The sequence below is a fragment of the Danio rerio genome, chromosome 25 (assembly GCF_052040795.2).
Source record: "Danio rerio strain M-AB ecotype USA chromosome 25, GRCz13ab, whole genome shotgun sequence".
NCBI classification, from domain to species: domain Eukaryota; kingdom Metazoa; phylum Chordata; class Actinopteri; order Cypriniformes; family Danionidae; genus Danio; species Danio rerio.
The window spans coordinates 9,244,538-9,269,228 of NC_141045.1; the positions used below are offsets into that span (position 1 = coordinate 9,244,538).

Below are 24,691 nucleotides of genomic sequence, written 5' to 3' on the forward strand. Positions count from 1 at the left end.
CATGGAATGTTTTGACAATGTTATTTGCATTCTATTGTTCACTTTGAAGATATATCAAAGAATGTTGGGGAAAAAAACCAACCATTGTCTTCCGAGTATTGAGTATTTTTTTGTTGTTGTTCCGACTGAATGTCAATGGTTTCCAGTTTCAAAAACTCTTCGTTTGTGTTCAAAAAAATAACGAAAGTCATGAAACCAAGTAAAGCTTCATTTGTGGGTGAACGGTGCCTTCAAAGACTTCCATTTTGTATATATATTTGTAACATACTAGGTCTGACAGGATGTTTTTTAATGTCTCCTATAGTGGAGCTTCAATCAAGTATCAAGATCTTTGACAAACATGAAAAGGTTATCTTGTGGGAGGACGCACTATTGATATAGTTTAATTTCTGTGTAAACACTTTGCGCACAATGCAAAATTCAAAAGGAACAAGGAACATTATGAAGGAAGCAGGATGTGGATTTTACATAAATCCACATATTAAGCAATTAATTAACTTCATTTTATTAAAATGACAGAAAAGTATTGCGTAAATACATAACAGTGGTTGTTCCAGTCTTACATTTTTTTTAATCAGAATTATTTACATTTAGATTTTCTGTGGAAGACTATCAAAAGCAGTTACATCTTCATGCAAAGCAAAATCCTGAATAACTTAATAAACCAAACATATGATCAGATTTAATACGTCTGTCACCTTTTGTTGAGAACAGGATAAATACTGGACGTTCTGCATTTTATTTCTATAGCACTTTTACAGTGTAGATTGTGTCAAAGCAGCTTAACATTGAAGGTCTAGTAAATTGAAATTGGGTCAGTCCAGTTTTCAGAGTTGAAGTTCAGTTCAGTTTAGTTCAGCGTGGTTTAATTTTCACTGCTGAAAGTCGAAACACTGAAGAACAAATCCATCAACGCACAGCTCCACAGGCCCAAAACCAAGCAAGCCTGTGGCGAGGAACAAATCTTTTAAAATCTAAAATGCTCATCAATTGAAGCATATGTGTACTTTTTTATGATCAGACATTATTTGTGTATTTTATAGTATTTTTTATGTGTATGTATTTTATATTATTATTGTTTCTTTTGTACATATTGTTTTATTATATTTATCTTATCATTTTATACATACAAGGCTGATTTAATTTACTGTTAGAGCAGTTATAAAAATATAACATCTCTAGTATCTTTTGTCTCACTTTTTGTGTGTGTGTGTTTGTGGTTTTCCAGACAGGACCTCAGTCTGTTGTTGTTATGAACGTTCAGTCATTAATCCAGTTTTGACTTCCTTATTATTTTTTGTGGAAAATGGACAGAAGTTATATGAAGTGGAGTTTAGATGTAAATGCAAGCAGACTTATCTTTTGGAAGAGTGAGAACCATATTAAAATGTGGTACAAAATTAAAATATCAACGATTAAAAAGGACGTGACAAAACGTCAACAAAATTGTCATGAAGGTTAATTAGGGTTTGAACTTAAATATTGTTTATGCTGAGTTTAACGTAATATTTTAGTTAAAATAATCATTTGAAACATTATAGATTTTGGCGCTGGTCGCTGGTTCGAGCTGATGTTCCAAAGACATGCGGTACAGGTGAATTGGGTAGGCTAAATTGTCCGTAGTGTATGAGTGTGTGTGTGTGTGTGAATGTTTGTGTGGATGTTTCCCAGAGATGGGTTGTGGCTTGAAGGGCGTCCGCTGCGTAAAAACTTGCTGGATAAGTTGGCGGTTCATTCCGCTGTGGTGACCCCGGATTAATAAAGGGACTAAGCCGACAGGAAAATGAACGAATATCATAGATTTAAGATTAAGAAAATTGGGCAACAAATATTTTTTACAGCGTGAGATCGTTGACACAAAAACACAGTGTTTTGCAATAGATCGGTCATCTTTTCTATGGCCTGTAATGAGCTTTTTTGACTTCCACTGCTCATTTTTGATTCAACATTTTAGTGCATTGCTTATTTAACTATAAACTAATTAATACATAAAGTTCATCTATAAACTAATTTCAAAAGGATCACCTGCTTATGATTGACCACAGCCGGTCCTGCATTAGCTATCATGATTTTCCAATCAGACGAATCATCTTCACCTTAAAGAATCCCCCTCCACCCCTACTCCTCCCCCTCTTTCCTAGATTAAGCCAGGACAGGGTGGCACGGTGGCTGAGTGGTTAGCACTGAGTGGTTAGCTGAGTGGTTAGCACTGTCACCTCACAGCAAGAAGGTCACTGGTTTGAGTCCCGACTGGGCCAGTTGGCATTTCAGTGTGGGGTGTACATGTTCTTTCCATGCTAGTGTGGGTTTCCCCCGGGTACTCCAGCTTCCTCCCATAGTCCCAAGACATCCAGTACAATTGAATAATCCAAATTCCACAGTATATTAGCGTTTTTAGTACTGTGCATTCACTGCGTAAACGTATACTGTATAGTTGGTGGTTCATTCGGCTGTGGCAACCCCTAATAATCAAGGAATTGGCTCAACAAACGAATTCAGAGGAGCTCTTGAGACCTTCCTGAGCTTAGACTCCTCTCTTTCCCGATGAAATGGGAGGGAGCCCCGGGCTCAAGGATCTTCTGAGCTCAGGGCTCTCTCCCGGCATAGCATGCAAAAAAACACACTTTATTGTCAGTCATCAGCTAAGTGTGAACTCTTGAATTATATTCATTAGCATTAACAATTCATTTCAATTTCATTTATATCCAATCATTCATATTTTCCAAAAAAAATGGTTATAATAGATTTCGAGATGTCACTGAGAAGCAAATATTTAAGTCTATTGTGCATCATGCAAAAAAGTCCCCACAGGGAAAAGTATCAAAAGTCCCCGCTGTAATTATTTCCTTGTTTAATCTGAGATGATAACACAGATAAAACCTGTTTTGATAATGCCAAATGTATCTTTCACTCAAAGTTAGCATAACTATTGTTTAACCTCACACTTCCTTTAATTAATTCAATGAAACTGAATCTGTGATAATAGAAATCCAGTCTAATCCTACCTGATATTCCTAAAAAAAAGGGTAAATTTCAGTATAAAATGATGAGCGCTTTTAGTAAGCTCTCATTAGCCCTGGAGGATGGACATTGGGATGGTCAGGATGTGGATGGTGAGATGGGTCGTCCTGCTGGTGGGTCTGCAGTCAGAACAAGCAGGTAAGCCCCCCACCGTCACTGTTGTGTTCATTTTATAATGCATAATCTTATTGTGAATGTTTGTATGTGTTTTTATGTTTAAAGTCTCGATATATTATGACGACAATGCAAACCTTGCAGTAATGGGCCAAACGACTGGTAAATATTTAATTTTGTCTTTTCATGTGTTTAGTGCATTATAGGCAATTATTAGGTGAATTTTCATTTACATTTTATTAAAGTAATTGTAATGTATTAATTTCTGTGGGTGACACAACTGCATTTATCAGAATAATACAATAAGTTGAAAAAAGAACAACTGCTGTAAATTTTGATTTAGTGGTTATTTGTAGAATCTCAATTTGAAGTGTTTTACCTTTTAAAAAGTGCATTAAAACAATTGTCTGTTAAAAAAAGAGGAAGGTGCTGCAGTTTTGGAGTCTAATAGAGCTACACTACCTAAAAGTCTTGTCGTCGATCTCAGTTGTAAGAGCAACAAATAATAACTTGACTTTTAATCCATAATTCATTTAAATCATTTGAAAAAGTGTCAGAAGGTGGATTTTTCCGATTAATCATCTGTTGAACTGCTTCATGATCATCACAAATACTGCACAAGACCCATTGGACCCACATGGACTCAAGATTCTTACTGAAATCAGTCAAGTTTGGTAAAGGAAAAATCATGGTTTGGGGTTACATTCAGTATGGGGGACGTGCAAAAGATCTGCAGAGTTGATGGCAACACCAACAGCCTGAGATATCAAGACATTTGTGCTGCCCATTACATTGCAAACCACAGGAGAGGGCAAATTCTTCAGCAGGAGAGCGCTCCTCATACTTCAGCCTCCACATCAAAGTTCCTGAAAGCAAAAAAGGTCAAGGTGATCCGGGATTGGCCAGGCCAGTCACCAGACATGAACATTATTGGTCCAAAGCATCATGATGAACTCTGGAAGTCCTGCAAGATTGCTTTCTTTGTCATTCCAGATGACTTTATTAATAAGTGATTTGAGTCATTGCAGAGATGTATGGATGCAGTCCTCCAAGCTCATGGTAGTCAAACAGAATATTAATAATTTTTTCACTGCAGCATGACTTTATATTCTATACCATGGGTGGCCCTGCACAGTTTAGTTCCAACCCTGCTCCAACACACTTACCTGTAGGTTTCAAACAAGCCTGAAGGACTCAATTAGTTTGATCAGGTGTGTTTAATTAGGGTTGGAACTAAACTGTGCAGAGCTGCGGCCCTTTTGGAACTGAGTTTGACACCTGTGTTCTATACTATACATTATTTCTGTTAAATGACAGGACTTTTGTCTAAGTAAAGTCAGATCTTACTGTACTAATTAAATCATTAAAAATCAAGGCATGATCATATTTTATTTTGTTGAAATAAGCTTGATCTAGAGGTCTTTGCCTTTCATATAAGCCACTTCTAATACCAAATGATCACTAGAAGTCCAGTTATTATTTGTTGTTCCTAAAACTTGGATAGGTGACAAGACTTTTGTCAGGTTGTCATCAGCAAAACACTATTTAAGGGGCCAATACATAGCGTTGAGTAATGTCAGAAGTAAGCCAGATTGAATGAAGGTCTCAGGGGATTGAAATTTATTTACCTTTTGTTTTTAGTGTTTCCTGGCATGACAAATTTGATCATAACTGAAGGTATGCAGTCCTTCACAATTTTTTTTTATAATCATTCAAATTGCTATTTATGAAAGATCAGATTCATAAATGATTTCTCTTTTGGTGTAGCCGTACCGAATCCAGATCATCAGTCCACGATCTGCAGCACATGGGGCAATTTCCACTTCAAGACATTCGACGGGCATTTCTTTCAACTGCCAGACACGTGCAGCTACGTTTTGGTGAAGATGTGCAACAGTCCCGTGTCTGATTTCAACATTGAAATCCAAAGACAAATTGTAAATAACTCAATCACGTTTGGAAAAATCACAATAAATCTTGAAGGGACAGTCATTGTACTCACCAACAACGACATCATCATGGGAGACCAAGTGTAAGTGTGTTTATTCTTTTCCAACTAAACTTTAAATTTGAGACTACATTCAAATATCTTGGCTTATAATCTCTAAAAACAACTAGGATTTCTTTTGTTGAATGTTTTTTTTCTTACTCTAACATGATTTTAGTTCTAACCTTTAAAAACTACATGTAAACTTGTCTGTTAAAAGAAGGCGCTGAAGTTGTTTGTCATCAGCAAAACATAAAATTTAAGGGGCCAAAACGTAGCTTTGAGGTATGCCAGATGTCCATAAAAAATATTTACAAAAATCTGCTTTATTATTAATGTAAGTGTGAGTGTGTTTACTATTTTATTAACTAAATTTAACACTAAGTTTAAATGTCTTGGTTTATTATCTCTAAAAAAAAAAACAAAGATTTATTTTGTTAAATGTTGTTTTTTCCCTACACCAACAGGGTGTACGATTCAACCTATAAGGATGGAATTACTATCGAGCTGAACCCAAGTGTTAAGATCTCCAACAAACATGGAGTGACTGTCTTCTGGGAGAAGGAGAGATCATTCTTGGTATGCTTATTGTATCTTAATTTTTAGATGAATATTTAGTATTATAATTGCGAAACTGTATTTTATGTTGAACTTCAGTCGTCTAAAGTTTGTATCAAGCCTACACTGGATACAAACAGTTGAGAGCACAATAGAACTTGTTACAAACACCTGTGGCACCCCATGTTCGCATTTAGAAACCTCATTTCAACGTGTAATATTTTGTCACTCACTAATTCTAATTTCAATTGCTATTTAGAAGAGTACACTCTTAAAAAGAGCTGGGTTATAAAAAACTGAACCCAGGCTCATTGCAGATACGCACCCAAGTCTACATTTCTAGGGACATTGACATGCGTAACCAGAGGCACGTCTTCTTGCAGTTTTTGTTTTTTGCAAATCCACCAGAGACTGCCGTATACTTATTGATGATCTCAAATTTCTTTTGCACGTCCTCTTCTCGTGTAAACGAGATTCCACCAGAGGACACAATATATACTTCAGCTGGCCAGGCCAGCTTGCTGTCGACCAACTGACTGACTCACCCATCCTCTTTCCTAATCCCAACCGATAGTTTTTTTCAAAAGCAATCCAGAAAAAGAAAAAACGTGACTAGAAATAAGTAAACCGTTTGTTTATTTATTTTTGCTTTTGTTGTGCCTGATTTCTGTAACCGATCTTTGCTAGACTCAAACACCATTGTTGCGGTCAAATCCGCTTCGAGTCTCAAGTTTACCATTATACCTGGCGAGTTACTGAGCAAACTGGAAAAGCTGTCCATACAGAGGTAAGTAGCCAGCTGGTAGCGCGAAAAGGAGCAGAAGCCGTCGGCGGCGTCATACCACCCTATAGTGTTCATCTTAAAGCCAAAATTCAGCAAGACATACCTCTGGTTACATAATTTGTGCTCTCCAGAAATGTATACAGGGGTGCATATCTAAAAGGAGCCTGTGTTGTAAAAAAAGGACAAAACCAACCTATGGGTTCATTTTTTATAAATTGTATAGGTCCAAGTTTGTTCATATTTTGCCCAATTTGGGTTGAAATAACCCAGCATTTTTTAGATTGTACTATTGTACATAGTATTTGATAAAAAGAAATGGTGTGTCCCAAATTGTTGTATGTTGAAATGAGTATTCTAAATGCAAAATGAACTGATATATAGCCTATTCTGCTATGGATCCAGTACGCAAGTCACTTTTTAATATTATATTTTGGACTGTTTCAACTCACTCTTGTTTGTTGAGCCTGAAAGTGCTAAAAACAACAGCAAAGGCAGTGACTGCTATCAAAAATTTCTGTTGAGGGACCCTAAAAGTATTTTTACAAGTACATTGTAGTGTACACAATGCCTAATATTTAATTGCATGGTGTTTCCACAGATTGAGCTTTCAGAAAAGTACAAAGAAAAGACCTGTGGACTTTGTGGAAACTTCAATGGAGACAAGTCTGATGATTCCTTTAAAAATGGTAAACATCACGTTGATTAAACCTCTTGTTAAAGAAATTCAGTTGTGGATATTTTTATATACAATATCTAAATTTTTGTTTTGTATAGAATATGACGTGGCTGCATGGAAAGAGTCTCCATCTGAATCCTGTGGGAACATCGAAATGCAACCTAATGGTCTATGTGAAAACCAGGTATTGTGACACAATTTTATTATATTTTGTAGCTATGTCTGAGTTTCATGTTAAAGTGTAAATACTGATTTTCAAAAATCTGATATGGTTTACTCTAAGGGTGTAACAATACATTAAAATAGATTGATATTTCATTAAAATGATTAACAATAAGATGTATTGAAAATATTGATACATCCCTACTTGTTTTGCCTGGATTTAACAGCAAAGCAGAAGTCGCAAACTACTTAAGACACATTTAAGAATTAATTTAAAGTGCATTTTATGTTCAATTAAGTTAAATTTACTGTTCATATTATATGTGCTAGCGATATATTATATTCCGTTACCTCATATTTTATTAGAATCGTACTGCAGATTATTTTGACATTGACATATATTGTATCAATGACTAAGAGATTTGATATCATATCATTCATTCATTTTCCTACAGCTTAGTCCCTTATATGTCAGGGGTTGCCACAGCAGATTGAATCGCCAACTATTCCGGCATATGTTTTACACAGTGGATGCCCTTCTAGCCATAACCCAGTACAGGAAAATGATATATCATATCATATCATATTATATCATATCATGACAATACATCTGACTCACCCTTATTCTACTCAATATATAAGATAAAAACTTCATTATTCTATTTTTTTGTTAGCTTTTAACTGTGTTAGTGATTTAGCATTTGTAAACTTTCTGTTCTATGTTGTCTTATCTGAACGGCCTTCAATGCTTGTATCCTCTGACTTTTTTGATGTCCCAGACAAGCCTTTGTCAGCAGTATCTCAGCAGTCCAGGCTTTAGTCACTGTTATGATGTGATGGACATGAGTTCATTTGAAAAAGCCTGTGAGAGCGACCTGTGTCAATGTTACGGCAGCCATGACTGTCTGTGCAGCACGCTAACTGAGATCTCACAGCAATGCACACATGCTGGAGGACAACCAGGAACATGGAGGACAGAACAGCTCTGTCGTGAGTGGAAAAATGCCTATAGTCAATAATTTAACATGCAGTTATAATGATAATTGCAAAATATTGATGGCACTTCATAGTACCGTCCTATTAGTATGAGTGTATTTTATGTATATTTTTGTGAGGTAATGTAATAATTGTCTTCTTATTTGGAGCAGCAAAGACGTGTCCTCTAAACCTGCAGTACCTGGAGTGTGGCAGTCCATGCAAGAGCACCTGCTCAGCCCCAACTGCAGATCTGATGTGTACCGATCACTGTGAGGACGGCTGCTTCTGCCCTGAAGGTGAGAAGTGATTTACCGATTTGTTTATTATTATCATTTATTTTATTTCTTATTGTTATATAATTCATTAGTATGGAATTATGAAAATTCCTATGAAATTCATTTTTAGTTTTTTTAACATTCTGTTTTGTTTGGTTAAATTACATAATTAAACTACTGGGGCAAATGAACTGAAATTGTGATACCATTAAAGGTTTTACAGATCTTTACTATTGTTCAATTTTATAAATTTTTTGTATTGAACTTTTTTATTTTTCATCATATTTGTGTTTAGCTCTGTTAAAATTATAAAAGAAAGTGTGATAATAATAACTTTTTTCAGGGTGTCCGCAGGGTCTTGAAAAATCTTTGGCCCGGTTTCACAGACAGAGCTTAGACTAGCCAGGATTAGGCCATAGTTCAATTAGGACATTTAAGTAGTTTAAATGTAAATAAAATATTATAAACTTGCTTAGAAAAAAAAAACATTACTGGTGTGTATCTTGAGACAAAGCAAAGGCACTGATATATTTAAAAATCAATCAGTGCAATTTTATTTTAATTGAAACAGCTCAGACTTACATTTTAGTCTAGGACTAGGCTTAAGCCTTGTCTGTTAAACCTGGGGTTAATGTCTTAAATTTCAAAAACAAAATTTTAGTCCTTAAAGTCTTAAATTCACCGTAACATTGTGTTATAGGTCTTAAATAATTTCAAACAGTCTTAATTTTTCTCTTTCCAAGTAAAGCTACTCAATCAGCCCAACATCCGTCCAATCACCAATCACCAACAATTATATATATATATATATATATATATATATATATATATATATATATATATATATATATATATATATATATATATATATATATATATATTAGAATTATAAGCCCCCTTGTGTATTTTTCCCCCAATTTCTATTTAAGGGAGGGAAGATTTGTTCAACATATTTCTAAACTTAATAGTTTTAATAACTCATTTCTAATAACTTCTTTATTTTATCTTTGCCATGATGAAAGTTTATAATATTTTACTAGATATTGTTCAAGACACTTCTATACAGCTTACAGTGACATTTAAAGGCTTAACTAGGTTAATTAGGTAAACTAGGCAGGTTAGGGTAATTAGGCAAGTTATCGTATAATGATGGTTTGTACTGTAGACTATTGAAAAAAATATAGCTTGAGGGGTTAGTAATTTTGACCTTAACATGTTTTTAAAAAAATTAAAAGCTGCTTTTACTCTAGCTGAAATAAAACAAATAAGACTTTCTCCAGAAGAAATAAATACATTATCAGACATACTAAGGGGGCTAAATAAGGGAGGCTAATAATATTTATACACATGGTCACCCTTAATTTTGATGGTCAGTTTGTTGCATTTAAATTGTATTGCATCTACGTGCCAGTCTAGTCTCATTAGATTATAAGTAGACTGTTAGGTTGGGGTTAGGGTTAGTGTAAGTTGAAATGTACTTTTGACAATGACAATTTCTCATGATAATAACAGAGCATTATTTCCCTTTACATGATCATCCATTTATACAAAAAATATTTACCGAAGTAAAGGGGAGCGGATATAATATTTATAACTAGACATGGAATAGGCAAGTTTTTATAGCAGAAAAGCATCATGTTGAATATGTGTTTTACTTAATCCATTCAGACAAAAAGCCAACAAATATGTATTTTTTTTATCATCAATGTAATCGTGTTAATAAGAAAATTAAAATTGTGTTGAAAAAATATTCAATATATACAATTAGAGTTTTCTTGTTTTGACACATTAACATATGTGGCTAAAAAAATAAGTTGTTACGGCTCATACTCAAAACTGGCTCGAATAACAAAAACATTCAAGGTTTGAGCCGAACATATGGAAGACACAGACGTTTGAATGGTTAAATTGACGTTCCGTCAATATGTTTAATTTTCCATAAATCATACGCTTTCAAAAGAGACAAAACATTAGCAAAAATCAAGTAGACAGGTAGGGAAGCTAAGGTAAACAGGTCTCTGACTAAACTGTTTTAAATGGACAGATCTTACCTAAACTCCCGTGAAAGGAATAAAAATAGGTGAGTCTTCCGGGCCACTGCTTACCTTCGCTAAAGTAAATAAATAACAAAACGTGACTATGAAAAATAAACCCCTACCTGCTACAAAGCAAAGTATCAAAATAAACAAACTAGTTAACACATTACGAACTAAGAATCAAAAGATTAACAGGAACAAAACACTAAATGGAGCGGCATCTGGATGAATGATCGCCGGGCTTGCGGAGCACCGCCAGCCAGACCGCCTGAGCGCAAGCCACCACCGAGCTGAGGGAGGGCGAGAGACTGCAAGATTGAGACAGAGACGCCATTGCTGTCAGCCTTATATAGTGGGAATCCCCAGTGACGTCACGGGCATCATCCAATCCTGGATAAGCCGGGTGAAACACTCCTCCTAGAACTCGATCGCAAGCACAAACCGGCAATAAATAAATAAAATAAATAACACAAACCCACGTAACATAAGTGCATTTAATTCTTTTGCTGTTGTGGCAAACAAAAATAAAAACCTGGGCCATTAGAAGAAATTCTTAGTGTTCAGCTCTGAATAAAACAAATTTTTTTTCATTATGGTTTTAAAAGGGTCTTAAATTTGACTTGACGAAGCCTGCAGACATTACTACTACTAGTAGTGCACTAGTAGCACGTTAGTGTGGTTTAGTTTGTCTGATGAAGATCCTTCAAATATAGCTTGTCCTCACATGAATATGCTTATTCTTACATTAACAGTGAAGACAGCTTCATATCACAACTGTTTTGTGCTCAGTCTTGTTCACCACTTTGCCTTCGTTTTGTAAAGGTATGGTCGAGGATGACATCGGTCAGAGTGGATGTGTTCCAGTGAACAAATGCCCATGTGTACACAATAACAAAACCTACTTCTCAGGAGACTCGTACACACAGGCTTGTAAAACATGGTGAGTCGAGCACAGAAATACGAGCCATTTAACAGAATTTCACCAAACTAACGCTGCTTACTTTCTGTACCAGTACATGTGATGCTGGACATTGGACCTGCTCATACCTGGACTGTCCTGGAATCTGCTCTGTTGTTGGAGGGTCTCACGTCACCACTTATGATGGAAAAACCTTCACCTTTAGCGGGAACTGCGACTACATCCTCACTAAGGTCACTAATAGTCTGACAGCCTTCATTCTTTATTCACGAGTCAGAATCATACTCATGTAAATGTACCATTACTTGCCAAAAATGTAGTATAAGTAGAATAAAAGTATCTGTTCTAAATGCTACCCAAAGTATGAGTAAAATAGCCCTTCTAAAATTAATCTTATGTAGTGAGAGTTATACCATGACATTTAATCCACCGTATACCCTGCAAATTAAAAATGCAGCTTACATCAGTGCCAGGTGTGTTTCAAAGTTTAAGTTTAAGGCCATTCATTGAATGTAAATGAAAAATGTGTGATTAATTTAAAGTGAGAACACATTACATTAATATATGCACCTATAATAAGCCGTCAGTGGGCAGGTTGATGTGTTTACATTCATATGCATGAATATATGCAGTTTGTGCATGTGTTTGCAAACACAACATTCTGTAGTGCATTTAGCTATTGTTTAAGGCCATTTTGCATATTCAGTCATCATACAGTACAATTGGCATCTTTCATCTTCTCATCACTGACATGCAGTCTAAATGGTCTCCCGGTCATTGTGTATAACAATTTTGTGTCTTCTTGGACATTTTTAGCTTTTTCACACTGTACAGTACATGTTTGCTGCATATACACTACCTGACAAGAGTCTTGTCGTCGATTTCAGTTGTAAGTAACAAACAATAACTCGACTTCCAGTTAATCATTCAGAAAAGTGACAGAAGATCGATTTTTCTGATGAATCATCTGTTAAAGTGCATCATAATCATCACAAAGCCTATTCAAGATTTTCACTGAAATCAGTGAAGTTTGGTGAAGAAAAAAAAATCATGGTTTGGGATTACATTCACTATGGTGGCGTGCAAAAGATCTGCTGAGTGTATGGCAACATCAACAGCCTGAGATATCAAGACATTTGTGCTGCCCATTACATTACAAACCACAGGAGAGGGCAAATTCTTCAGCAGAATAACTTCAGCCTCCACATCAAAGTTCCTGAAATCAAAGAAGGTCAAGGTGCTCTAGGATTGGCCAGCCCAGTTACCAGACATGAATATTATTAAGCATGTCTGGGGATAAAATGAAAGACGAGGCATTAAAGATGAATCTAAATAATCTTGATGAAGTCCTGCAAGAACACTTTCTTTGCCATTCCAGAAGACTTTATTAATAAGTGATTTGAGTCATTGCAGAAATGTATGGATGCAGTCATCCAAGCTCATGGGATTCATACACAATATTCATTCTTTATCCACTGCAGCATGACTTTATATTCTATACTGTACATTATTTCTGTTAAGTGACAAGACTTTTGTCTAAGCAAAGTCAGACCCTACTGTCCTCATTAAATAATTCAAAATCAAGGCATGATCATATTTTATTTTGGTAAAATAAGCGTAATCTAGAGGCCTTTGCCTTTCACATAAGCCACTTGCCATACCAAATGATCAACTAGAAGTCAAGTTATTATTTGTTATTCCTAAAACTTGCATAGACGACAAGAGTATACTGTAAAGCTGGAATGAGCGAACTTGATCCTGGAGGGCCGGTGTCCTGCATAGTTTTGCTCCAACCCAACTCAAACACACCTGCCTGTAGCTTTCTGGTGATCTTAAAGACGCTAATTAGTGTGCTCAGGTGTGTTTGGTTAGTGTTGGAGCAAAGCTCTGCAGGGACACCAGCCCTCCAGGATCAAGTTTACACATCCCTGCTGTTAAGCGTCCATGCCTTGATGTCAGTCTGCCTGATGCAGGTTTTATATGTGCGATTTGATTGGATGGGAATCATGAGTGAGGCTGAGTAAAAATAGCACAGTAAAAGTACTGAGACAGCACTAACATTTTGAAGTACATGAAGTGGTAAGGAAAAACTACTCAATTACAGTAATTTGAGTCTTTTTAACTTATTACTTTACACCACTTCCAACATTATTTATCATTTGGAAGTGCTTGAGATTCCTTTTTTAACTTCTGATGTCAGCACTTACATTTATTTACATTTACTTATATTTATTATATGTTTGTTTGTTTGTTCCAGCACTCTAATGACAGTGACTTTGCTGTTGTGGGCAATCTGGCACCGTGTAACCCGGACCGAACAGACATTTGTCTAAATTCAGTTGCCCTTGTCATCTTGGGAATCACTGTAAGCTCCGGGTTTAATTTTTTTTCTTTTAAACGTTTTCATCATTTCCAATTCTAAAATAAGCAGAAAATATTCAAGAAAAGAACCAACTAATAGTGTCAAAATCATTACATTGTTGTTTTCCTTGCAAAACAGATCAGCTTTTCCTCTAATGGTGATGTGACACTGAATGGAAACAGCCCATTTAACCTCCCTGCCATCATAGGTGGGGGATTCATGTTCATCATAAGCATGTTAAACCAAAATTAAATCTACAGTTGCAAGCTTCTGTTCATATGCTAACTACCTGTTTCATTGTCCCAGGTCCTGTGAGCATCTTCCAGCCCTCTTCATCTTTCGTTATTGCTGATTTACACAGTATTCGTCTAGAAATCCAGCTAGCTCCAATTATGCAGTTGTATATTGTAGCCAGCACTGAAGAGAAAGGGAAAATGACTGGTGAGTAAAGAAAGACAGCAAATCCTGCTTTTAATGATTCACTGTAATCCTATTGTAAGAAACAACTTCACAGGCATCTTATTGATACATTTGTAACACAATAAGTGTATTCTCTTGTTGTCTTTCCATTAAATTCTACATCTTGTTTGTTTCAGGTCTGTGTGGAAACTATAACAATGTCCAAAAAGACGACTTTAAAACAGAATCGGGCATTATAGAGGGCACATCCACAACCTTTGTCAACTACTGGATAAAAAACAGTGTGCAGTACAGCTGTGCAGATGTTAAAGACACATTTACGGAAAACCCTTGTAGCTTGCGCATTGAGACAGGTACTTTTGACTTTTTTTAGAAACATTACTACAGCATGCATCAATAAAAGGACTTCATACAGTATGTCTGGCTGCTGATAAGCCTGTCTGGCTTCATTCTGTAAAAACATATGCCTGGATGTACATTATACTGCTTATTATATTGTTACTAAAGTAAACAGTTAATCACAAAACATTGGTCTGAACTGTGATAAAGCTGAATCAAATTGGCTGAATGCAACCTACACTAACCTATGCATAATTTAGTCACAAGCTGCTGCCAAACATTAAATTAGCAAAAATAAAAACTGCAAAAAAAATAATAAAAAATTGGCGCTCTCCAGAAATGTATATAGTTGTACATTTTCAGAATGAGCCTGGGTTGGAAAATACGGTCAACATGATTCAAACTACAAGATGAGCCTGCATTATTAGTTTCAGCAGTTGTTATCTGGGAATAGCAAACTCAAAGTTGATCAATCAGAATATTCCAGAGAGCTGTGTAATAAGCACCAATAACAGGATTTAATAAACATAGTTTAGGCTGTTGTAGCATGAAAAATTCCCAGCCCTATAAATAAATATGTTATTGTTTGGGATATTGGAGGACAATTTTTTGTTTGTCTTGCTCAAATTATAGATGTTGTTCTTTTTATACAGAGAAACTTGCTAAAGACTGGTGTTCCCGCCTTACAAATCAAAGTGGAGTCTTTTCGGCATGTCATTCAGAAATATGCCCTGACATTTACTACCAAGTGAGTGTTTTTGCACAAAGTGAAAGAATAAACCAATGTAAAGAGCCCCTTTCTCCATTTAATCTGAGTTTCATTTTCTGCAGTGGTGCGTCTATGACACCTGCAAGTGTGCAGATATCAGGAAGTGCATGTGTGCGGCTCTTTCCACCTATGCCCACGCATGTGCTGCCAGAGGAATCATTCTCCAAGGCTGGATGGATGCAGAGCCTTGTGGTGAGAGTTTTTGTTGTTGTTCATATTGCTTGAAATTCTTATTAATTTTATTATTTTAAGGGACACGTTTAACTATGTTTGAAACATCTGTCTTACAGAGACTAACTGTCCAGACAATATGAAATACTCCTATGGTGTGACCAGTTGTGACAACACCTGCCGTTCTCTCAGTGGACAAGAAAACACCTGCCAAGGGTCCTTCACACCTGTAGATGGCTGCGTCTGTCCTGAGGGAACCTTCCTTAATGAAGAGGACAGATGTGTGCCTGCTGACCAGTGCCCTTGTTATCTTGATGACAAGGTCATACATCCATCAGAAACAATCTCCAAAGATGGAGTTAAATGGTAAATATGATGGTTCAGCATACATTATTGACACATTACATCAGGGGTACTCAAGTTCAGAGAACAAGGAGGGAACATTTATCCACATGAAATGCGAAATGCCACAAACAACACAATGAGAACATTTGTCATGGACACCACTAATCTAATTTTAATATGATTACGACAATACTCTGATTAAGAGTCGACAATGTAAACAGTAATTTTTGATGACCCTAGTCTGACTAAAGTCATAATCGAGCTAAACAGAAATCGAGTTAAGATGTGGAGTATGCCGATTTTAGGGCAGTACAGACATGCAAATACCACAATCAAACACTTACAGTCGTGTAGGATTTTCACCGCATTTTGCAACAGGATAGTCCATATACACACGACTGTTTGACACATTCTTCTCTGCACCTTCAGAGTCAGTGAAGGACCACAGATACCTGCATCACAAAATGCAGAGGTTCCGTACGCCACGCAGTATCAAATTCCTTTAAAACAACACTCTTCAAGCAGTTCATACTCGCATCCAGTATCTTGATTTTCACGGGGGGCATGCATGAAATGTTCCTGAATGAAAGTGAAAGTGCCCAACTGCAGTTAAAGTCAACAAATTAAGAATGAAACGCCTGATATTACATGAAACTCCGGAGGAAATATGGATAGCCTGGTGACGCAATGACGTTAATCGAATTATGTGCTATAACATGTAATACAGGATCATTCAAAGAACGGAACATTCAAAATGCAATTCATGTAAACACCTTAATCATATTATTGTCTTACTCAGATTAAGGCAAATAATTTGATTACTGATGTCCATGCAAACGTAGGCAATGACGTAATAAACTTTGTATGAGATAGTTTTATCAGTTTTACTGGCTTTAAAATTCAGTTTATTAGTAAGTCTGGCCTGTCCTTATCTATTTAAAATGTAACACTGAACGTGATCGTAATGTGGAACAAAAGAATGTGGATTAACTTTGAAAAAATGCATTTATTTATGCAAAATCAGCATTAAATATAGGCCAATGTTTTTTTCTGAATTTAATAAATATTAATCTAATAATATTAAACAAATTAATACTTTTTTTGTGTTTTTTGTCTTTTTAGGGTGAGTTTTATACTCTGGGTCAATATACAAAGTTGTTGTCGTTATTATTATTAATAGTATTGCTATAGTATTAGTTGTACATTTAACTTTTAGTCAGTTGTTTTTTTTACTGCTCAACGCACATCTGGGATTGACCACTTTTTGCCATATTTCCTAAGCTTTTTGTTCAGTATGCGACCGGTTTTAGGAGTGCAAGCTGCATTTAAATGAAGTGAACATAAAACCTAATATGTGCATTACTCTTTGAGTTCAATCTATTGGAAAATAAATACATTATGCATACATGCATGTTCAGCATGGTGTAGACGCAGGCTTTGGGATGCTAATTGAGTACCCATGCATTACATTATTGATTAAAAACATATGATAACCTATATTATCTGGTTTGGTCATATTGCAGCACCTGCAACCTTGGCAAATTGCAGTGCTCCAGTCAAGGTGAGCAGTAAATACCTGTTAAGACATTGTATAAGACTGAGCTAAGGTATACAACCCTTGTATGATGTGTTTTTTTTTATACTTATTCCACATTAGACTGCAAGCCTCCAATGATCTTCTTCAACTGCTCTAATAATGAACAAGATCAGAAAGGGATGGAGTGTCAGAGTACATGTGAGAAACAAGACTCCAACAATTGTGTAAGTTCTGATGGATGGAACATATACATGATAATAGGATGGAAGGAATAATATCAGTTTATTAGGGCTGTGCAATTAATCGAAAATCCAATTTCGATTTCCATTTTGGCTTCAAACGATTATGAAAAAGCATTAATCGAGATAAACGATTATTGCATTATATACCGCCCCCCTTTCAGCTGTTGCTCCTAAAAGCGCGAAAGACCGCGTGCTTATGTGTGTGCGGCATCGCGCACCTCTGCTGACGAGGCGCAGACTTCTAAAGTCATCTTAATGTGAGCGCTTTAATGGTCAAATAGATGTCAAAACGCAGTGTTTAGTGATTATTTATTTATTTGTATTTATTTTTTATTATGTATTTATTTATTTTTCCTTTGCAGGGAGGAAAATAACTGTATGTATACATTAAAGTCAGAATTATTAGCCCTCCTGAATATTAGCAACCCTTTTCCTGCCCAATTTCTGTTTAATGGAAAGATTTTTTTTAAAAACTTATTTCTGAACATAATAGTTTCTATATATCATTTCTGATTACTGATTTCTTTTATCTTTGTTATGATGACAGTACATAAAATTTTTCTAGATATTTTTCTAAACACAAGCATTCAGATTAAAGTGCAATTTAAAGGCTTAATAAGGGTAATTAAGCAGTTCATTGTATAACAGTAGTTTCTTCTGCAGACAATCAAAAAATATATCGCTCAAGTAGGGGTAATAATATTGACCTTAAAATGGGTTTCAAAATATTTAAACCTGCTTTTATTCTAGCTAAAATAAAACAAATAAGCCTAGAAGAAAAATATTATAGGAAATACTGTTAAAATTCCTTGCTCTGTTAAACATCATTTGGGAAATATTTATTAAAAAAAAAAACATATTCCCAGAAGCGCTAATAATTTTGACTTCAACAGTAATCGTTTTGAATAATCGTGATTACAATCATCACCAAAATAATCGTGATTATGATTTTTCCCAAAATCGAGCAGCCCTACAGTTTATAATGCATTATTAACATGAAAAGGAATAAGTATTCTGTAATGACACTGATTGTTTTTGGGCTTGTGTGTTGGCAATAGGTCAGCACAGGGTGTGTATCAGGGTGTATGTGTCCTGAGGGTCTTCTGGCTGATGGAGAAGGTGGATGTGTGGCGAGTTATGAATGTTCATGTACCCACAACGGGGTCACCTATAAACCTATGGAGCAAGTTCAACAGGACTGTAACACCTGGTGAGCCCATCCCTGTACATTATTAATGTTGACAGATGTAGTACATGTTAATTTAAATGTGAAGATTAGTTGAATTAATTAACTGAAGATTAACTTTTGTCGTAAGTGAAGTTTATTCATAAACAAATTTCAAGAGGATCACGTGCTTATGATTGACACGGCTGGCCCCGAGTCTAGCTAATGTACGAACCACCAATCAGACTATTCCTAACCCAGTATAAATAACAAAACATCTTACCTTTAGTCATCTTCGTCTTGAAGAATCCCCCCTTCCACCCCTTCTCCTCCTCTTTTCTACAGGGCAGCACGGCGGCCCAGCGGATAGCACTGCGGCCTCACAGCAAAAAATGCCTCTGGCTCGGGTATCCACCCAACCGGACGGCATTTTCGTGTCGAATTTGTGTTCTCCCAGTGCTTGCGTGGGTTTTCCCCGGGTCCTCTAGTTTCCTCCCACACTCCCAAAAACATGAGACTTAAATAAATTGACTAAACCAAATTAGCACCATCCACTTAGGGGGGCGGGGGGTGGGGGTGAGGGGTTCTCAAGATCTACCCGAGCTCAAAATTCCCCTCTCGCCTGCAACGGAAGGGAGCTCCGGGCTCGAGGATCTTATGAGCTCGGGGCTCTCTTCCGGGACAGCATGCCAAACTAGCTTATTACCAATCATCAGCTAAGTGTGAACTCTTGAAATCTACATTGTATCAACATCACAAGATGTGACGTGTCAAAATACTATAAGTCTTTTTAAGAATAAAGTTAATTAAATTAGGTGCTTGTAGAAAGTCAGAGCTGAACAGGCAGGAGCCCACCACTGTGAAGCAGAGAGAACTTAGAAGTAGATTGACCATAGAGGAGCAATACTAGTTGCACGTTTTATTTTATCCAAGGTAAAAATCAGATAAAATGGGCTTCTTTTTTTTTATTTCAGCACATGCACCAACGGTATGTGGATTTGTACAGAAGTGTCGTGTTACGGAACCTGTACCATCTACGGTGAAGGTCATTTCAAGACTTTTGATGGCAACAGATACTCCTACCATGGAGATTGTGCACACACTTTGGCTCACGTATGTTTTCCCTATTCTGTGTAACTTGCTGGCAGTAAATATGTTTGTTTGATAGTATACTTAAGTACATTTGCTTCTGTTATAATGAGGATAGTACTTAATTTGCTACATTCCAAATCATATTCAGGGTTTCTGCAGGTTTTAGAAATTCTTAATCAAACTTTGCAGAAATTGAGGACGCACAACCGAAATTTGGAAAGTCTTATTATTAAACATGCATGCTTTATGTTGTTCCACCACTGGTCTTCCTCATGCAATATTGAAATACTGTTGATAATAGTTTAATATAAAAATAAGTATTTTTAAGTATGTGTTGTAGAAAACATCTAAGAATACAATGAACATGTATTTCACTTTACAAAAGTAGTGAATTGTCTTGTTTGTGTCAACTTCTTCACTGTCTGGCGTCATTATTTGTAGGATTCTTGCAGTATGGACCAATCTCCCTCATTCAGACTTGTCTCAGAGAACAAACTCTGTGAATCCACCAGCACCATCTGCAAGTCCATCAGTCTGTTCTTTGGGGTGAGCTCATTTTATAGCTCAAACTAAGCATTCATGTAGTATTACACATTTTACAATTGCATCATTTGCAACAATAACATCCCTTTTTTTTGTTTATGTAATGAGGACAAACACGTTTTTTAAAATTTAGATACAAAATCTGTAATGTGTGAATTTGCATTAATGCCATATGAGGAAAATATCTTAAAATATCATTTTAGATCCAGCAGCCATCTGAGATACATTTATCTGAGGATGGAGTCAAGGTTTTGGAAAGCAGCAACACTGAATACAAATATCAAATCCATTCTGCTGGGATATATATTGTTGTAGAGGTCCAAGGCCTTTTGAACTTAATCTGGGACAATAAAACAAGTGTGATTCTTCAACTCCATCCCAACTTAAAGGTATGCATTCCTCACAACAACAACCAGTACACAATAATATTCATCTCTTAACATTCTCGTGATCTCTATTGCAGGGCAATGTGTGTGGACTGTGTGGAAACTTTGATGGTAATGCAAATAATGACTTTATGAAACACAATGGAGAAGTGGTGACCGATCCAGAGGAGTTTGGGATCAGCTGGAAGGTGAAACCCGACTGCCCGGATGTGACAAACATAAAAGACTTGTGTACAGAAAATCCACATCGCAGTGTCTGGTCTGAAAAACGATGTAGCATCATAATAAGTGATGTCTTTAAGGATTGCCACACACTTGTAAGTAACAGTAAATGCAAAGCTGTACAGATGTACATGTTATGATGTTCATAAACTATGAATCTCCTCAATGACGGATAATGTATTAAGGAACCTTTTTAAAAACAGTGGATTAGTTTAGAATGACACTAGTGGCATAGTTTACAGAGGTTGTTTGGTAGGTAGATATGGTTTGCAGTCAACTGTCCTCATCTCATAACAGTGCCACACAAAGGAACTCACATAGTAACAACAAATGCACATTAAGACATAAAACGTAAACATAAAGAATTAATAAATAAATACTTTAAGTGTCCCCGGTATGGAATTATTTTTGTATCGTTTCGTTCTACAGCTTAATACTAGAAACCTGCAACCAAAAGGAAGGAGCTGAAACTCTGAGTGTAGGGGATGAGCAGTGTTACTAAAAATTGAATTTGTGATTCAAGAGCTTTAGCTGCCTGGTGTACACAGCCTCTAGATTGGCTAGTGACACCCCGGTCAGCTTATTGGACTACTTAACTATATTATATGATTTAGTTTTAATTCTTGACAGAGAGATTCCCAAACCATGACACCAAAGCAAAGGATAAAACGGATTCAAAAAAAGCATGATAAAATCAATATGGAAATGATTTAACTTTCTCAAGCAAAATAGTCGCTGGTGCCACTTTTTACACACTGCTGCACAATTCTCATCAAAGGAAAGTTTAGAGCAGTGATATGTTCTGTTTCTTTTTCTACTAGGTGGACCCTAACCAATATTATGACAATTGTAAAAGAGACACTTGTGGATGTGAAACTGGGGGTGACTGTGACTGTTTCTGCACTGCAGTGGCAGCTTATGCTGCTGAATGCCGTCGAAAGGGAGCTTGTGTGAAATGGCGGAGCCCAAATACATGCCGTAAGTCCTAATATTTCTAAAATTTCAATTAATAGTTCACTTTTGCACAAAGGGTCTTTTGTTTTGCCTATACACATGATGTAAAGAAGGGGTGCCCAAACACGGTCCTAGAGGGCCAGGGTCCTGCATACTTTATCTTCAACTTCTTTCAACACAACTGGCTGGAAGTTTCTAGTATACCTAGAAAATGCTTGATTGGCTGGTTTAGGTGTGTCTAATTGGGTTGGATGTAAACTCTGCTGGACATCGACCCTCCAAGACCAAGGCTTTGTAACATCATCATCAGCTACCAAATTTCAGTTCCAATACTCAAAACCGCAAGAAAAGAGAACTTGTGAAACTTCTCGGATGTGTTCTTGATATCGAGGATGCACCGATGCAGACTTGAGCACCGAACTTGCTCTGGAAGTCCCAGAAGTCATTGCGACTGGAGATGGGAAGCGCAGCATTTTATATAGGTTTATTATAAAAGTTTAAAGATGTAACTTATTTATTTTAGGAGTTTCCCTAAATGACACGGTGAAAGTAAACATTACTATGGACATCTTAATAAAGCAATAAAAACATTAAGGGCGTTTATTTGCTAAAATTCGTTTTATTTATATCGTGCAGCGTATATTTTTAATGTTTTTATGCAGAGTATATTTTGAAAAGGTAAAAAACATAAAATACTTGTATGAATGCTGTAATGTTTAAATATTTATCTATTAAAAGCACGTGAAGGTCATGTGACCAGCAGGAAGAACGAAGCATCTCATTTCTCACAGGATGCGTTCTCTGTTTTCGTGGTCTCCCGAGTTCAATCTTCCAAGGACACCTGGCAAGACCGCTCTCCACAAGAACACAAATCTGTTCTCTGCTTTCTTGAAATTGAGAAAAAGTTCAAGTTTGGGCACCCCTGATGTAAAGGAACCGCGTAGTGCGTCTACGGTTATAGGCAGGGCCTGTGCTAAGGTGACATCGCATTGCACACATTCTGAAAACCCTTGTTGGGAGACGCTACTTATTATTTATGGAGATAAAAAAAGGAAGTGCGCAGACTTTTTAGTATTGTAACATGGTTGTGTACATACATTGATCACCAAATTAGAATTTTGCATTATAAGTGTATAAACAACACACTGTATTCAAGCGTTTTTAGTTGACTCTTTTTATAAAAAAAAACTCTAATAAATGAAATTTTATTTTCTGTTTTAATGACCAGAGTGTTTTTTCTCACAGCTCTATTTTGTGACTATTACAACCCTCCGGGAAAATGTGAGTGGCACTATGATTCCTGTGGACCACCCTGCCCAAAAACCTGCAAAAACCCAACTGGAACCTGCTCTGATCAGATTCCTCTCCTTGAAGGTCAGGAGTAATGTTATTTATATAAAACTATAAACATATTTTATTGACTTTTATAGATCTGTCAAATGTTTAACAAGATGAATTTCATGTTAAGGTTTATTTTTATGGCTTAAAGCAATAATTCTCAACCACGTTCCTGGAGGAGCACCAGCTCTGCACATTTCTATGTCACCTTAACCAAACACACCTTATTCAGGCCCCCTGGGAACATAATTGAGAAACACTGGCTTAAAGGGTTAGTTCACCCAAAAATGAAAAGTATGTTTTACACGGCTTTTACATGTCACATTCATGATGTTTGAATCATCTGAGAGCTTTTTTCATCTTTAGAAAACAAATAAAGATGTTTTAAATTAAATCCAAGATCTCCTTCATCCTCCAAATATAGCAAAGCTCATGACTTGTTCATCCTTAAGTGGTTCAATCAGAATATTTACAAGCTATGAGAATACGTTTGTGCACGCAAAAATATCGATGTATGTTTAATAAACAATTTATTTTCCTTAGTGTCAGTGTAGGGCGCTTGTTAATGAGAATGTGCTTCTTACATATTACCTCAGATACACCTGTGTTTTGTTTTAAACAGAGGAAGTTGTGTGCGGGGATGCGAGGTATATATCACTTTATTTAGGATTATTTTAAATTTTCTGAACTTGCTGTTTATGGAGAATGAGCAAACTCTCAGATTTAACATAATTAACACATGATAACATAGTTTTCATTTTTGGGCGAATTGGCCTTTTAACATTAAAAGCAAGACTAAAGCCCAATTCCAATTAAATTTTAGCTACCCCACCCCTATGCATCACCTTCCACTTTGTCCTTAAAACAAAGTGGAAAGATTAGATATGTTGTTGCTAGAACATGCATCACATGAGAGGTTGTCTGCGGTCTGCATCATTCAAGGCATATGGACAGTATCATTTTCACAGTAGGGTCGGTAGGTCGGTTACTTTATTTATACCCGAAGGTAGATTTGGTTTGCAGTCAAGAGTCTTCATCTCATAACAGTGCCACACAAAGGAACTCTCATAGTAACAACAACAAATGAACATAAAAACACGTTCATTCAGAAGATTACTCAAACTGTATGAGCCTCCGGATTACCTTAGGCATCCCAATTACAGCCAGTGGATCATGTTGCAAGAAGCAGAACACTGATCATATTCATGGATGTAACCAAAAGAAAATTAAAGTAAAATTATATCCGATGTGCTGTTGAGACAAATTCCCTTCTACTAGACCTTTCTGACAGGATGG

The 24,691-nt window shown here is 36.3% G+C and overlaps 1 protein-coding gene across 1 annotated transcript in view; it reads left to right on the forward strand.

Moving 5' to 3' along the window:
* The first annotated feature begins 1,194 nt into the window (after positions 1–1,194).
* The window catches only part of LOC137489326 (uncharacterized), a 49,972-nt gene continuing 26,475 nt past the window's right edge, over positions 1,195–24,691 (forward strand). The window contains exons 1-26 of the mRNA XM_087311681.1: positions 1,195–3,297; positions 4,777–4,812; positions 4,903–5,167; positions 5,590–5,701; positions 7,063–7,150; positions 7,239–7,324; positions 8,082–8,292; positions 8,451–8,576; positions 11,414–11,531; positions 11,605–11,743; positions 13,768–13,875; positions 14,011–14,080; positions 14,179–14,313; positions 14,469–14,645; positions 15,285–15,379; positions 15,463–15,592; positions 15,691–15,937; positions 17,440–17,477; positions 17,574–17,677; positions 18,754–18,905; positions 19,835–19,973; positions 20,394–20,498; positions 20,699–20,884; positions 20,959–21,198; positions 21,925–22,081; positions 23,303–23,431. Coding sequence (XP_087167807.1) covers positions 3,216–3,297; positions 4,777–4,812; positions 4,903–5,167; positions 5,590–5,701; positions 7,063–7,150; positions 7,239–7,324; positions 8,082–8,292; positions 8,451–8,576; positions 11,414–11,531; positions 11,605–11,743; positions 13,768–13,875; positions 14,011–14,080; positions 14,179–14,313; positions 14,469–14,645; positions 15,285–15,379; positions 15,463–15,592; positions 15,691–15,937; positions 17,440–17,477; positions 17,574–17,677; positions 18,754–18,905; positions 19,835–19,973; positions 20,394–20,498; positions 20,699–20,884; positions 20,959–21,198; positions 21,925–22,081; positions 23,303–23,431 — 3,475 coding nt within the window. The 5' untranslated portion in view covers positions 1,195–3,215. The remainder of the gene's footprint in view (positions 3,298–4,776; positions 4,813–4,902; positions 5,168–5,589; positions 5,702–7,062; positions 7,151–7,238; positions 7,325–8,081; positions 8,293–8,450; positions 8,577–11,413; positions 11,532–11,604; positions 11,744–13,767; positions 13,876–14,010; positions 14,081–14,178; positions 14,314–14,468; positions 14,646–15,284; positions 15,380–15,462; positions 15,593–15,690; positions 15,938–17,439; positions 17,478–17,573; positions 17,678–18,753; positions 18,906–19,834; positions 19,974–20,393; positions 20,499–20,698; positions 20,885–20,958; positions 21,199–21,924; positions 22,082–23,302; positions 23,432–24,691) is intronic.